This window comes from Sparus aurata, chromosome 15 (assembly GCF_900880675.1).
Source record: "Sparus aurata chromosome 15, fSpaAur1.1, whole genome shotgun sequence".
Taxonomy (NCBI): domain Eukaryota; kingdom Metazoa; phylum Chordata; class Actinopteri; order Spariformes; family Sparidae; genus Sparus; species Sparus aurata.
This window is the reverse complement of record NC_044201.1, coordinates 19480877-19498246: the sequence shown is the minus strand read 5'-3', so window position 1 is coordinate 19498246 and position 17370 is coordinate 19480877. Positions and strand designations below refer to the sequence as shown.

Below are 17370 nucleotides of genomic sequence, written 5' to 3'. Positions count from 1 at the left end.
CACCCTGAACTTTCCCAGTTCAGCCACGTCCAACCACATTCCTCTGTGCTGTCAGTCCCAACTATACCCCACGTTTGTGTGTGTGTGTGTTTGAACACTGTACAGAAACACTTTGCTGTGCTTTGCTTCTTCTTGTGTGAACATGCCTGTATGTATTGAGTAATCAAAATATATCGTATCTTTAACAAACAGAAGTATCAAAACTGTATATAATATGTTATTTACAACATTAATAGGTAATACAACCAGAACATGTAACAGAAGAAAAAGTAGAAGATATTAATAGAAGATTGAGTAAAACCTAGAGTAGGTGGTAAATAGGAAAACGTTTTATGGTGGTGTGTTTGAGGTCAGCAAAGACAGACAGCCCACGCAGTTCAACTGAAAGGGAGGGAGGGAGGGATCTGGGCGGGAATACTGTGCAAACAGCCTGCCCATACACACATTAACAGGCGTGAGTCATAACAGAGATTGAGCGTGAGTGAGACAGAGAAACCAGTCGAGTTTCAGCTTGTGCAGGCACAGCAGTACGTTTTCTGCAACACCATCAGAAGTGGACAGAAGAGTTTGACTGTGATCATTGAGCTTTGGGATCACAGTGAGTATTGTTGCCTTCTCTTTTTCTGCTCTGTATTTGCTTGAAGGAGCTGCTCTGTGTCTGGTACGAGTGTTCCTCATGTGGTATTGTTCCATTGGTGTGTGTGTGTGTGTGTGTGTGTGTGTGTGTGTGTGTGTGTGTGTGTGTGTGTGTGTGTGTGTGTGTGTGTGTGTGTGTGTTTTCTCTGTCTGGTACGGTTTGGGCTGGTAATGGTTCAACCAAGTATTCTGTCACTGTAGTTTAGTTTCCCTCTTTCTTGTTTTCTATAAAAACGCTCCTGAAGAGACTGAACCTTACAAACTGCAAAAGTAAACAGCAGTGATTTTTGCCATAGAGGTTTTTTGAGACTGGCTGTAATTGAAGGACCTGTATTGAGTCATTGGGAGGAGATGAGAGGGCATGTTTAAATAGATATAAGTTGATCATTTTTCATTGTTTTGCTGCTGCTGACTGTGGTTAAACACTGTTTGGTTTGAGTATATAAAATTGTCATCCACTAAAAGAACAGCAGGAGGCAAATGGCTGACAACGGTGTCCTTGTTGTTCAGAGGTATAAAGGGACATAAAACATGGTTTGATATATACAGAAGTTTTATGGTTACAGAGAGGAAATCAAAAGATGTAGTGTCTTTTCCACATACATGAAAATACTCCCAACAATCATCTTATATCTTATATATAATTTGCACATGGTCAGTAAGTAATCCGGTATACAAAGTATACACATTGCCATTGTTCAGTTGTGCCAACTCAATTCCAAAACTGTGTATGCAAAGGAAAAATATTTCAATGGCATTTCCTATTGCTTTAGGTCATTTTGAAGTTGCAGGCAGGGGCCCTGAGGACAAGACCGTGCACCACAGTCTGTCTCAGAACACCTCTTATGCCATTACAAATAACTTAGCTTGTTTAGTGGAGCTTTTTTCATACAAATCTTTGTCAACAATATTACAACTATCCTAGACTGATTACTTCCTCATATTTAAAAACCTCAATGGTTACAAACAGGGAATATGTGAGGCCGGTGATTTCATAAGCTGGCTAGTGTCATTACTATAGTTTTGGTAAGATTCAACAACTAAAAGGCTGAAAGAGCATTAGACTGTAATTAGACTATTTGACTACTAAGACTACAAGTATTTTGGTCATGTGGAGCAACAAACCAAATGGTATGTGCTATGTACTTTATGACAAATGTGATGTTGCACCTTAGTAGTTGTACCAATGTAGTTGTGAAAATGATCCACCGAAGTTAACTTATATTGGGGTTTGTTAAAGATAAACTACATTGAATTTACACAATAAAAGTCAGTTTCAAGTTGTTTGAGAATAACACACTGCATGTGTGAGAACAGTTGTATTAAGTCTTTTGTGGCTCCAGGGGAAGTATGTTAAATGTTGTCAAGTGATGAGTCAGCACCAGTTGGGGGCTAAAAGCAAGTTGGAAAATGAAAAAAATCTGGGGGTGTGGAGTTAGAAAGAAGTGAGCTTATCAGACCTCTGTAGCCTGCTCCTCATCTCTGCTGCAGGTGAGAGGCTAAAGGTTTCATTAGCTGGTACTCGCATCAAGTACTCAGATCTTTGACTGAACTATTGGCAGTTGCATTGTTGGTAATGATGTCTAGGTTTTGACAAAAAAAAAGAATGCATGGGATAAGAAGGATGATATCTCTGGTTGTGCTTCATCTGTTTTTAACCCTAAAAACTCTCCATTGTTAGTCCAACAATGTTTTAGTAGTGCAATGCTAAATCAGTGGAGTATTCTTAATTCTTTTGTCTAAAAGCTGGTGAAAAGGACTGAATCTTTGGTCCCGTTATGGCCAGTCTAATGCTGGCTTCAATCTATTTACTATTATGTTTTGTGGTTGATGGCATTGCTATCCCCGGGGATGAGACAGTTCCCAGAAATATTACATCTGGCACAAAAATGTTGTATCACACCCTGCCAACTTAATATAGGTAGAATATTTCTCTAACTGTCGCACACAGGTGTCTGGGATGCACAGTTTTGCCACAGGAGAGAGGGCTCAGTTTCCTTGTCAGGAATAGCTGCTCCTGACAGACCACCTCCCCCCGCCCAGAGACCAGTCTCCTTGGAAACCACCCCAAGGCGCCCTAGGCTTCGAACTCGCACCCCATCTGAGCTTGAGTGTTCCCAGTCCAACGGAGCTCTTTGCTTCATCAACCCCCTCTTCATAAAGGTTCACCAACCAGACGGCGACAACTGCACCACTTCAAATCAAGGCCTGAGGGAGGAAGCCGTTAGCAACAGCCTAGAAACCAACAACAGTAACCCTGAAGAGTCTTGTGGAGATAGTCTGCACATTTGCGGCTCAGATCAAAGCGACAGCAACCATTTGGGTCAACTCAACCTTTGGAACCTCAGCCAAAACTCAGATTTACTGGACGAAAACAGTGAAACCAGCAGCAGCAGTCAGAAGCTGAGCACCGCAGACAGCGTGTCACAGTCCCCACCTCCTCGTCCACCCCCACCTCGCTTTGCAACACGACGCTCAGGCCCTCCTCCCCAGCAGCGCAATATGCCAGAGAAGATCTCTTGGATCAATGCCCCCAAGGAGAAGATGGAGGAGAGGGAGAGGGGCAGCAGCCTCCTTTCTCGTTTGGGCTCCTCGCTAAGCATCAGCCCCTCATCCTCCCCTCCAAAGAGACTCAGCATCAGCTCCCCCATATCTATCCCTCGGCCCTCCCTGCCCATCTCTCTATCATCGTTCTCCTCTTCCCCACGTCGGGCCAAGGCCTCACCATCATCCAGCCAGGAAGATGCCCAGTGCCACTTGGCACTAGAGGAACAGACTATTGAGAAAGCCCTTTTTATGGCCAAACTGTCCAAGTGTAATGCCGCCAGAAGCCAGGATGCCAGCAGTTCTCCCGACCCTTCACTGATGACAACAAGCAAGCCGGCAGAGGTAACAGGAGGAGGAGAAGAAATGGTCAAGGAATGTAGTAGCGGTGGCCAGCGGCTGAGTGATATGAGCATTTCCACAGATTCCTCAGAATCTCTGGACTTCTCTCAGTCCTCAGCCTTCTTCCTTCCTCCACTGCATGATCCCAGCCCCCCCACTGAGGCTGATTTTAACATCCACCTCCCCCTCTCCCTCCCACCATCGCACCTGCCTTACTGCAGCATGGAGGAGGACGATGATGATGAGGATGAGGATGATGAGGAGGAGCCTGATTATGGCGTCAGTCTTGAGAGCGACCAGGACCAAGACCAGGACCTGACCATGGTGCCACCGGGCCACCGCACAAAGCGTCGCCCCAGTGCCAGTGCTTTGGTCTTGCAGAAGGCCCTGCGAGGGCACCTACGCAAGATGAGTGGTGTTTTTAACTCGCTGCTGACGCCCGAGAAGAGGGCAATCCGCAGGGTGGTGGAGTTGTCCCGGGATAGAGGCTCGTATTTCGGCTGCCTGGTGCAGGACTACCTCAGCTACATGGGCGAGGGTGCAGGCACCCAGGCCTGGCAGGGTTATGCCTCCGGACTCGAGCTACTGCAGACTCTCCGCCAGTTCATCACGCAGATGAAGAGCTACCTGAGACAGAGCTCCGAACTGGAGCCTCCAATTGAGAGCCTCATTCCTGAAGACCAGATCGGTGAGTACGAAAACACACGTTCCTCCATCTTTTACTCTAGCTCTAAGCTGTGCTTCGCCACCTTTGTTATTTCACTAGTTTTACCACAAGTGAATTTTGTAATGCAAATGTAACTGTTACCTCACCCTATAAACAATGTCAGCTTAATGCTTTAATCATAGTAATTGTGGATGCATGTCGTGTGCCTCATAGTGTTGTTATCTGCTGACATGTGGGGATGTATATCACTGTATGTAGTTGCAACATCTGTACCTGACATTAAGCATCATGACCTACTCATCATCCCAACAGTGGGGGTTGTATGAGTCACTGTGTTTGCTGATAATTTAGTGGTTATTTTTAGGAAGTGTGAATGACTGTTGTATTTATGGAGAAGTCTCGAATTTAACGGAAACAGTATGTCACAGAAGGCAAGACGAACGTCGACACAGCGGTTTCACTTCGATTTTTAACCAGTGAGGACATTGAAAAACTTGTTGTCACGTGTTTGCAGCTTGATGTGTACATGTGTTTATGTGTATGTATACATTCCAGGTGAAGCCATGGCCATTAGGCTCATTTTATATAAATTGTATGTTCTCATGTATGCTGTTAAGTCAGGGTCTGTTTGCAAAAACAAAGTAGGACAGGTGAAGACGTAGTCAAATATCCTTTCATCCAGTTTTAATATTCGGATTGCCCTTTAGTTATATCCATCATCGTCATATTAACTGATAATACCATTACAGTGACATGAAAGGGGGAAACCAGATACAACTACATAAACACATAAGAGCACGCACACACCTGCCGGAAGAGCGGTCTGAATCATTGACGCCAAGATTCAGTGGCTGCATCAGACCTTGGACAGAGTAACGCGTAAACAGAGAGCACAAAGAGGGTTTTATCTCAGGAGGAAGGGGGCTGCTCAACCAAGCTGTTTCTATTGGCCCCGTTCAAATAGTTCACCAGAGGGCTGTAATTACCAAGTGATAAATTGGGTGAAAAACAGTTCTGCTTGATGTTAACATAACATTAACACGTAAAGTGAATGATGATATTTTACATGTTCAGCCAGTTAAGCCAGTTCTGAATTTTTAGAATTTTATTTTTCATTTATGTTATTTTTATTTATGTTGGATGGAAATGGAAATTGAAATGGAAATACAATTACAAGATCTGTTATGTGATCATCAAAGTACAACATTTTTTTTTTTTTATGAAATGGGCATTTCAACCCCACTTTTACACATGAAGTTAAATTTACTCCTCCTGTGAAATCCTGTTATCCTGTGAAAGCAGTTGTGAAATGTCTGCTGTGGCTCTGGAGTAACTTTCCTTGAGATTAGGGATGGAACAATATACAATTTTATTGCTGATCACAATAAAGAACACCAAGAGAAGATGATCGTGCTGAAAATCTATTACCGAGATATTCATGAACATCCTCACAACGATTTGGAAAAAGCTGTCTAGCTCGATAAAGATAACTAAGTTTACTTGGAGGAGCTGTATCCAGGTTTCTTGATACATCCAAGGAGAGAACGTGGCCCGTTAAACTGACTGGAGTGGGGAGCTTAATCACCTACAGGTTTAGGTTTGTTGACATCTAGTAAAGGTGCCATGTCTGAAGGGACCAAAAAAAGAGAAAAGTCAAAAGCAGCTGTATTTTTCTCGTTTGCATGTGGTGTGCTTGCATCATCTCTAGCTCCTTTAATTCTTGGAATGGTTGCACAATATTTTGTTGTGGCAGCCTCAGAGAGACATTTCTGTTCAAAAGAAAAAAAAAAAACCTCAATGAACAGGCGGCCCAGATGCGTTGGGTTGAATGTCTGCCAAGTCGTACAATCTCTGTCTTACTCTCCCACTCCAGTTCCTTTAAACCAACTCTCCAATCAGAGAGAGAGGATTTGAGGCAAGCCCCCTCCACTTTCTGTCTCGCTCTGCCCTTCTCAGACACACTCTTTGGTGTTTGTGTCTCTTTTTTCTCTCTGTCTCTTCAAAATCCAGTCCCTCTCTTCCGCTCTACTTACCCTAAATTCAGTATTAAGTCTAAATGACAGATCAGCAAATGGGATTTGTGATATTTTCACATGCTATATGGCAACTCAACGGGAAATGCTGTCTTAAATTCCAGTAACAGTTACGCACACTTTGCATATTAAGCAAATTAATAGCAGACATGGAAACAAAAGAGTGCAGACATAAAGGGAAACACATAACAGCAAGACAACAGTGTGGAGGAAATGGAAGGAAATCTGTCAATAATTTCTCCCATTATCAAAGGAGACAATCATAGAGTTTCAAGATGGAAGATGCTGCTGTTGTTGTTGTTGTTGCTGTTCTCGTCCAGCGCTCGCTCAGAAACCCAGCCATGTGTGTGTGTGTTTGGTTTCAGGATGTTTAGGCGGGGTGAGGGGAATAGAGGGGGGCAGAATAGAGTTCCTTGTATTCTACTCATCCCACACTGTGAAGCTCTCCATTTGCAGATAGATTGAGACAGCTCGACAACTCGTCATAGAACTGATCTAATAACATCAACAGCTGGATCAGACGTGCACTGGCCTTTGCTGTGTTTGTGTTAGAGGGTCGCAGATATCGGCTTGAATTTTAAAGCCTCTACTGACAACCTCACACTCAAGCAAAGTTTGCTGAATTTCTCACACACACAAGTTGGAACGTTTTCTTTCCCATAAAGGCTAATTTTCATCAGTGACCTCATGTTTAGAGTTTAGATCTGGGGCCTGTTAAATTAAAGTCCATCTCCTGACTTGAATTAACCTGACAAATCAGTTGAGGCTTAAGTTGTTCCATAAAGCTCAATCCAAGCTCAAACAGTCAGACTTATTTAACACAGGTTCAGCTAGTCAAGATGATTGATTGTGCGCGCTATTCAGAAACAGACCATGAGGTTGAACACAGATCAAACTAATCCTGCATGGAAAACCGCAGTGTTGAAGAGCAAGCAGCAATGTTAACAGCCACAGTGCAGCCCTTACTTGTGGAAATCTACAAAGTGTTTTAATAATTAATCGGTCTAGAGTCTAGACAGGTTAAGTGATTGAATGTGTAAGTAGCAACTAACTTAGAATGTGAATATGTACTTTGGGCAACTTAGTAGCTTAAATGGTTGAGTGTGCGCCCTATGTACACAGGTTTGGATCCAACTCTGCCACCCTTTCTGGGGAGAAAAGACTAGTCTACAGGTGAAAATTATTTTCTTAAATGTTACTCAAAGTGGTAAGTTCGCCCACTGGTCATAAAAGCACTTATATAGTGATACTATTAATTCTTATTTCACCTTATTCATTCTACTCACTTCTGACACATGGGATATGTCCTTCTTCTACTAGAAAACATACAATCACTAAACAGTAATTCTATATGTATAGTAGCAGGTTTGAGTTTCTTGTTGCAAGAAAATAGGTAAAGTGATTAACTCCCAGTAAGCACTCTTTTTTTCACACAGGCACACCTTTAAATGAAGTATATAATTATATAATATATTTCTTCCCACACAGGTGGGAATGCACTAAAGGTGCAAGAATGTCTTATACCACAACAGTAACTGTAATCTATTACAAACAACAGTAGAATTGGAGGGGAAGAACAGCAATACCAATGACTGTGTCACAGGTAACATTTAAACACAGTTTACTTTGGCCTCAAACACACTTAAAGCATGCTGGAAAACTCCACCCACCTACCCCCAACACTCTACAATACGATTGTCATTTTACAATGTATTCACTTCATTGCTTATTATTTATTTGAGTTGATTTACTATGAACTTTAATTTATCTGACTGATGATGGTTAAGTAAAGAACATGACAGCCCACAAAGAGTCAGTTGTTCAATCAGTTCCAGCCCTGGATCGGGTTAGTGTCCCAGCATAAGTTGCCAAAGTAACTAAGCTTGATCTATGCTGACATGCTTTATGGAACCAAATCAACAGAAAAATGAGTCAGACTGATGAAACCTGTTTGACTTATTTGGTAATCTTGCTTGATTAAACAGGGCTCTGCCCCTGATGATTATTATCAGTAAAGTTGATTAAGAGAAGCCTGACTAGCACTAGTATTCAATCTAAAGTTAGCAGATCAACCTTTTGTTTAGATTTTTTACTTAAAACTCTGTTTAGATTTTTTTTAAAACAGAGGGTGGGCAATATGATGATATCTAACATGATACAGTACATTATCTTTATTAAACTCCAATGTGTCTAATATTTGGTTTGGCCATCGCATAGATGTGGGAAATGTCAGGTGGATTAAAAATAGTTTTAGATTCAAGGAAATGCACTTATTCACTGTCGAGCAGAGAATTAGATGAGAAATCCATACCGCTCTCATATCCCGCCATCCAATATGAAACTGGAGCCAGCCGCCAGTAGTCTGACAGATAAACACCCACTACTTTCCTTTTATAGATTTGAGAGTGGTATTGATCTTCTTATGTAACTCTCATAAGGTGAACTATTGGTTTAACAAAAAGACAAAACAAAATGATAAGAGGATTTTACTGGTGGCAACTGCTCCAATCCTTCTAGTCAATGTTGAGACTATAAAACATTCTTTGATCACTACATCACTACAAACCCCTCTCAACGCTGGTCGCTCCACCCTGTTTGTGCATTTGTGCAGGTACAAAGGCTATTTTTAAGGTGTATCTAAAAAGGAAGTAAGTAATCTATGTATGCTTGGTTCAGTGACAGGAGAGATGGTCACACTTCTCTTCCTGATTAAAACAGGCTATTTTTACTACACATGGACACAGTCTCATTGTCTACATGTCTTCACCATTCTGCGTTGGATTACATGTGTGTGTGACTGTGGGTTTAAAATGTGTTTTAATGGGATTCTATCTGCTGTGAAGAAACTCGGAGCTACGAATAAAAAAAATCAATGATAAAAGCGGTGGCAAAGAAGGACAAAATGAAAATGTGAGGATTACCACTTCAGTGCTGAAATTTCCCTTGTCATTTGTCAAGGATGAGATGTCGGGTTGAAGGCTAGAGGAGCACAGAGAGGATGTTTGGTCACAGGATGTTTATATCAAGCAGGAAGAGAACCTGTTTCGTGGCAAGAGTTGTATGTTTGTGTCGGATTGCCTGCTTTGGCTGTCCTTGGCTGATAAGTTGACCTCCAGCAGACGTGACTCCTCTGTGTTTTCTACCATCTGCCTTTGATTACAGAAAAATTCCCACTGCCTGGAAGACACACAACTTTACGTAGAGAAGTCTAATTTGTTATTGTGTGTCTGTAAACCTAACCTCATTTTACCATTAGATTGACATGAACGTACCTCTTAACTGTATGCCAACCGTGAGGAATATTGTCTCTAAGCATATGGTTTGTTTTCGTAAGAAACACACTTGAATCATTTGAATCCGAACAAAAGGATACTGTTGTGAAGATCGGAAGAGTTTGACCTTAAAATGCCGCACGGAAATGGTTTCAGACAGTAATTGTTATGTCCCTCCTGAGACTTGCGATAATAAAAAAAAATGTTTTTCCTTGTACCTGTTTCAGGTTATACTGGAAAGCACCGCTCAAAATACCCTTTTTGTATAACCTTTTTTTTCACACATTTGTTCTGTGCACACACTTTCAGGATGTCACCAGGAACATAAAATGATGGTGTAATCATCATCCATAAATATTTACTTGCAAATACCAAAATAACCCACTGAGCCTTGACTCATCATCTGTGCCAGTCAAAAGTACCAGAACAAAAACCACATCAAGTGTGCTGATGCCGGTTCAACATGCTGGGTGCCCTACTTACTGGAAACTTCCAATCAGTATGTAACTGTGGAATTAGGGAAGTGAGAACGCGCTGACGGGTCCAGTGCCAGCAAGAGGTATCAACAGGTAGCAGTGATGCGGGTGTTGAGAAAAATTTCCACTTAGTCCAGTCACTGAGGGGGCATTCAGACTGTCAGAGACTGGCTGATTTGAGTGGCATATGCTGGATGCCATCCAGCTGTGGTGGAAAGTAAAATCTGTGTCTGCAGATGTGCTCAGCTGAAAAAACTGCTGACTTCACTCTTTTCTGGAGAAAAGTCAGCAACACACACACTCGCACAGACACGCACAGACAGCACTCACACGTGGCCCTTATTCAGCAGTGCTGTGGTTTGGCCTTCCTGCTGTCTGTATTATGATATCATGGTTTGTGTGAGTCAGACTGCACGAGCTGAGCTTGTAAAAGCTGATGTTGACATTCACTGTGTGGATACACACCCCGCTCTGCTCCAGCAGCAGCAACACACTTTGTCTGACCTGAATGTATACAGATGGTGTAGTGTCAAGGTTTGGGTGAGACAGAAGTAGTGATCTGATCTCGGCAGTCCTGGGAAGCCTGTAGGTCCTGATAAGGAGGTCCACAACAAAACTGATAAGGAATAAGATGTTGTTTTCCACTGAAACTAACGGACCTTGAAATAGAAAGCAAGTAGACAAACACAACTGAACACTGACACATCAACAACTCAGGTTACCAATATGCCCAACATTAGGGTGGGACTTAAGATACAGTGCATACGAAAGTATTCACAGTGCTTCACTTTTTCCACATTTTGTTATGTTACAGCCTTATTCCAAAATGGATTCAATTCATTTTTTTCCTCAAAATTCTACACATATTACCCCATAATGACAACTTAAAAAAAGTTTGTTTGAGATTTTTGCAAATTTATTAAAAATAAAAAACAAAGAAATCACTTGTACATAAGTATTCACAGCCTTTGCTCAATACTTTGTTGTAGCACCTTTGGCAGCAATTACAGCCTCAGATCTTTTGGAATATGAAGCCACAAGCTTGGCACACCTGTCTTTGGTCAGTTTTGCCCATTCCTCTTTACAGAACCTCTCGAGCTCCATCAGGTTGGATGGGGAGCGTCGGTGCACAGCCATTTTCAGATCTCTCCAGAGATGTTCAATGGGATTCAAGTCTGGGCTCTGGCTGGGCCACTCTAGGACATTCACAGAGTTGTCCTGAAGCCACTCCTTCGATATCTTGGCTGTGTGCTTAGGGTCGTTGTCCTGTTGAAAGATGAACCTTCGCCCCAGTCTGAGGTCAACAGCGCTTTGGAGCAGGTTTTCTTCCAGGATGTCTCTGTATATTGCTGCATTCATCTTTCCCTCAATCTTGACTAATCTCCCAGTTCCTGCCGCTGAAAAACATCCTCACAGCATGATGCTGCCACCACTATGCTTCACTGTAGGGATGGTATTGGCCAAGTGATGAGCAGTGCCTGGTGTTCTCCAAACATAACGCTTGGCATTCACGCCAAATAGCTTGATCTTTGTCTCATCAGACCAGAGAACTTGGTCTGAGAGTCTTTCAGGTGCCTTTTGGCAAACTCCAGGCGGGCTGCCATCTGCCTTTTTACTAAGGAGTGGCCACTGTCTTCTGTCTGGCCACTCTACCATACAGGCCTGACTGGTGGAGTGCTGCAGTGATGGTCGTCCTACTGGAAGGTTCTCCTCTCTCCACAGAGGAACCCTGGAGCTTTGTCAGAATTACCATCGGGTTATTGCTACTCCCTAACTAAAGCCCTTCTCCCCCAATCACTCAGTTTAGAGGGATGGCCAGCTCTAGGAAGAGTCCTGGTGGTTCCAAACTTCTTCCATTTACGGATGATGGAGGCCACTGTGCTCATTGGGACCTTTAAAGCAGCAGAAATTTTTCTGTACCCTTCCCCAGATCTGTGCCTTGAGACAATCCTGTCTCGGAGGTCTACAGACAATTCCTTCAACTTCATGCTTGTTTTGTGGTCTGAAATGCATTGTTAACTGTGGGACCTTATATGGACAGGCGTGTGCCTTTCCAAATCATGTCAAATCAACTGAATTTACCACAGGTGGACTCCAATTAATCTGTAGAAACATCTCAAGGATGATCAGTGGAAACAGAATACAACTGAGCTCAATTTTGAGCTTGATCACAAAGACTGTGAATACTTATGTACAAGTGATTTCTTTATTTATTTATTTTTAATAAATTTGCAAAAATCTCAAACAAACTTTTTTTAAGTTGTCATTATGGGGTATTTTGTGTAGAATTTTGAGGAAAAAAATGAAATGTATCCATTTTGGAATAAGGCTGTAACATAACAAAATGTGGAAAAAGTGAAGTGCTGTGAATACTTTCCGTATGCACTGTAGATTTACCAATCAGTGCGATCTATGGACCTTTTTTATGGCGCTGTTATCTGAGGATAGAATTTGATCATACTGCAGATATTAAACAAACACAGGAGTGGCAGTTCACTTCCTTGATATATGCAAATGTCTGCACACAGACCTAATTAGATTCAGAGATTGTCAGCAGGGTTTCTGAGTTCTTTAGTACATGTCCAGCGGGCAAAGGTTCAGGCTCTGTGGTCTCGCGCTGCTGTGATTTCGCGCTGCTTCTGGATAACTCGAATAGCTCTGTTTGGAATGAATTTGTCATTCTAAAATTATTGGGGTCAGTTTGTAGAGGCGTGCATTTAATCAAACAATCAAAGTAGGCCTTTTGTTTGATAAACTGAACAAAAATGATTGTGATTGATGGTTCGCAGTGTGAGCAGAACAGAGTTAAATTAAAAAAATAACTATAAACAAACCCATGTGAAATAACTTGCCTGTGTCCTCCTCTTCTCCTCAGACCGAGTCCTGGAGAAGGCATTGCACAAGTGCATCCTGAAGCCCCTGAGACCTGTGGTGAATGTGGCCCTGCAGGAGTTCCAAGTGCGCAGCGGGGCATGGCAGGAGCTGAAGGAGAACCTGTCATTAGCAAAGGCCCGGCAGCCACAGGAAATGGGTGTGGCTGACGCTCTGCCCCCGGACCCTGTGGCCATAGAGAAGATCAAGCACAAGTTCCACACCATGAGTAAATTGTACTCCCCTGAGAAGAAGGTCACCATGCTACTGAGAGTCTGCAAACTCATCTACACCATAATGGAGGACAATTCAGGTGAATGTTCTATCAGTTACCTGCAAAAAACCCACAATAAATAATCCTCAAATCAATTAATAGAGATGAACATCTGTAAAAAGTACCAAATTAAGAAATTAAAAGCCTGAGATCTCACCTTCCTGCTCCGTCTGTTTCACAGGTCGTCTGTATGGCGCTGATGACTTCCTGCCCATGTTGACATATGTGTTGGCCCAGTGCGACATGCCCCAGCTGGACAATGAGATCCTGTACATGATGGAGCTGCTGGACCCCGCACTGCTCCACGGAGAAGGTCTGTTCGTCTAAACCTCCACCATAAACAATCCACACTCCGAACAAAATGCAAAATACCTTTGGAACAATGCAAATTAAGCCAAGAAGATTTGCCTTTAACCATCTATTTACATTTACTCAACCCTCTGCCTCTCTGTGTTCATGAGCAGGTGGCTACTACCTGACCAGCGCCTACGGAGCTATGTCCCTGATCAGGAACTTCCAGGAGGAGCAGGCTGCCCGAGTGCTGAGCTCTGAAACCAGAGACACACTCCACCAGTGGCACCGCCGACGCACCACCCAGCGCTCTGCCCCGTCTATTGATGACTTCCAGGTAAAAACAGTCGCCTTTAAATGTCTTCTTCAATCAGTAGTAAATTTACAAAGGATCAGTAAATCATGGATCAACTGGAGTACTGGTCTGATTTTATTCTTTTTAAATCTGATTGCCAATAAAATAAATTATTCAAACAAACTACTTTGCACTACTTGTAACTGCAAAGTAACTTGTAAGTGTCCCCACATAGTAAAGAATTATTTTCAGAGAATTAGTTCTTACAAGGATCCATTTCTCTATTTGTATGATGAAACCATTTTAGCAGTCCAACCTTTGAATACATTGGTGAGGAGGGTCTCTAGTCCACTAAAACTGGCTGTGATCATCATGAGCATCAAAGATTGTTGAATGGCAGATACAATACATAATTTGCCGGAAAAAAGTTCTGCTTCAGGCATAATTGTCTTTCCCCAGAAATAGTGTTCGGTGTGTGACAGAGCCACATTATTTATCTATTCGTCCTTTTTTTTCAGAACTACCTACGGGTGGCGCTGCAGGAGCTGGACAGTGGCTGTACAGCCAAGACCCTGCAGGTCCAGCCTTACAGCACTGTGGAGGAGGTGTGTCAGCTGTGTGCCTACAAGTTTAAAGTGTCAGACCCTGAGAACTACGGCCTGTTCCTGGTGATGGAAGGCAGCAGCCAGCAGCTGGCACTGGACACCCACCCTCAGAAGATCAAGGCAGAGCTCCACAGCCGCTCGCAGGCCACTCCCTTTCACTTTGTCTTCCGGCGCGTGGCCAACAGCAACACCTTATCATCGGCTCTCCCCGATCCTACACCCAACCTCAACAACCTCACTGTGACCTCTGACCCCCAGGCCAACCTGAATGACCTCAGCACAGACCCGTCAGCCCCATCCCCCCAGCCCACACCGAGCTCAGGCCTCAGTCCTACTCTGAGCCTCAGCCTGCCGCCCAGCCACCTCAACGGCAACACAATATCTGTGTGACTGTAGCAGGGGGCCGACTGAGAGTTTGAACAGTGTCTTTGTCCCCCAGCTGCGGCACTGTCGCCCATTATCTCTAACAAACATGCTACCATGAGACTTCAAAGAATAAGCATGTTGACAGTTGGGGAAAAAAGATGTCCCCAGTGCCGAGCCAGTCTTTACAAAGCCTGACTTCTCCTTTTGATGACACGTGTGTCTCGGTGAACATCCGCCTGCTGGAAAGTTTTGTCTGACAAACACAGCTGAAAGAGGAAAAGAAGAAAGCAGGGAAGGAAGTGAGAGAACTGGAGTTTTTTTGTATCCTTCCTTGGCTCTAGCTTGGCATCAGAGCAACACTTTGCAGGACACAGCTCTTAAAGTCTGAACACATTCCACGTCGGACATGAAGTAAAGTGTAAAGAGCACATGAACACTACATTGTGTTCGGCGTCCTTCAGGTGCTGATTCAGGGTGAGCTGTTCTTGTCATTACCTTTTAGGGTATGTAGAGGGAAATCACATCTCAGATACATGTGAGACTAATCGTCGATCAATCACTTTAAATATACAGCAGATAGTTTATTTTGGTGATAGGTTTAACTATGATTTATTTGTCACAGTTGCTGGTAAACTGTGACACAATGATGTTTGTGTTTTGAAACTGTTAATCCTTGATATGTTTTGATGGTTTGGTGACACCCAGTGGCGGGTGGTGCTTATAGCAATGTTATATTTTATATTTCAATTTTAATTTTAAACATTAGTGGCTTCAGGCGTGAATCAGTACTCCTGACAAACAAAATGAATTCAGAAGACAAAGAGGAGGAACTCTGTCTTACATCTACAACCTTAAAAAAATACCTTAATAACCAAATTGGACGATAATCCAATGACTGTATTTCTTCATCAAATCTATCAAACACTGGCTGATGAGCCACAGCCGTTGGACTTCTCTGTGCTTTCGACATGCACCATTTCCTGTGCACAAGAGTGCGTATTTGCAGGTGGACCCCAACATTATCAGTGGAGGGTAGTAACCTATATTTGTACATGTAAAGTGGCATTTTAATAAAGTAATCTCAAGGATTAACATTTTAAAAGTGTGTAAAATAGTGTAGCAATTTGTAAAATATTCTTGCATGTAGTTTAAGTGTGTTGTTCGAAACAGGCAGGTCTGCTAGTGTTTAAAATGTAACATTCATTTATATATTTACTGATTATCCTGGTGATATGATATATGATTAGATATCTTACCTGATCGATTTTGCTTGTTAAAGGGCATCTTTTCCATTCAGATTGACGATATGTGACTGAGGGACAACTATGGCCGGCTGCCATGTTATAATTATTGACAAGTCTCTGTAACAGTGACAAATAATAAAGGTTTTTATGTTGGTAAAAAAAAAAAGAAACATATATGTGGACTTAAAAGCTGGTCTGAGGTCGCACAGTGAAACATGCTGTATGGCTCTTGGAGATATTTGGAAAGACAAAGATATGCAAGGCTACAGTGGACAGGACTCTTAATGTTAATGAGAAGGGCACACAAATATAGTTCTCATCAGTGTTGAGTTTGGTACTGTCACTCAAAATAAATACTTGAAATGTTCTTGTGAATTGTAAAGGTTTTAGCAGTTGGGAAATCAAATTGATATGCTGTTTATTTACTGAGTGTATTGAATAATAACACATTCATTCATTCATTCATTCCTGTTTTACATCATCGGATGTCTGAGTGAGGCTGGTAGAGAGGGAACTGAAAAGTGATGTAGCTGAAGGAAACCTGGGAGCTTTTTTGGGAGGCAGTGAAGTAGCATTAACGTCATACATCATCTGTATGTAACCTGTACCATGCACGTATATCATTTATATCCCATGTATTTTCCAAGTATGAATTGACTCGTACTGATGTTACTGTTAATCTAACTTTGTTTTATGAAGCAAAGTGAGTATTTATGTGTCTCTGTGCGGGGATTTTCACAGAATAACTTTTCTATGTCTAAACTATTCTTTGTGGTGAAAGAAATCGGTCATTTGATGATATCATGAATATTCTTCTGCACTTAATAAATGTTGAAAATGTAATTAAATGCCTGGCTTCATGTTTGTATTTGATGAAAGCGGTTGTGTTAAGCCCTGTTGTAGCAGACCTTCAGTACTAGAGGGTGCTCACACCTCACATTTCCATACAGTACCAGTGGTTCAGAGTGCTGCTGTACTATCATCTATCATCTCGGGTGTAAATGAATAACAGATCAGAGTCTGACGCAACACAAAACACTTCCCCACATGGCATCAACAAAGTTTAAGCATCTCATCACAAAAGATATACAAGAACATGATAATAATTAATAAGTATAACAACTAGAATACAAAATGCATTGGGAGCACCTTCTATCAAAGCACTGCAAAACAGAACAAACAGAACCACTGAGACAGATGTCTCTTTTCAAGGGGTGGCCTGCAACAACATGCAAAAAGGAAATCGACAGATATAATGTTCTTCATGTTTACATACATTCTTGAGCATGCATACATGCAGTACAAGCCTATAACTCAACACATCTGTGCACCATTAAAAACAACTGCAAACTTGGCCTTACTTTAAAAGTTACTCCACATAATGGGTGCAGCAATACTAAAGGCAGCCTTCCCATATTCCGTCCGAATACCTTGGCGCTTTTGGCGTGATCCAG

General features: G+C 42.3%; 1 protein-coding gene across 1 annotated transcript in view; it reads left to right on the top strand.

The window, feature by feature from the left end:
- LOC115596539 (ras and Rab interactor 2-like) overlaps window positions 1–16764 on the top strand; it is a 39232-nt gene extending 22468 nt beyond the window's left edge. Inside the window, exons 8-12 of the mRNA XM_030441722.1 lie at window positions 2588–4210; window positions 12846–13154; window positions 13297–13428; window positions 13580–13743; window positions 14220–16764. Of these exons, the coding sequence (XP_030297582.1) occupies window positions 2588–4210; window positions 12846–13154; window positions 13297–13428; window positions 13580–13743; window positions 14220–14696 (2705 nt within the window). The 3' untranslated portion in view covers window positions 14697–16764. The remainder of the gene's footprint in view (window positions 1–2587; window positions 4211–12845; window positions 13155–13296; window positions 13429–13579; window positions 13744–14219) is intronic.
- Window positions 16765–17370: the final 606 nt, after the last annotated feature.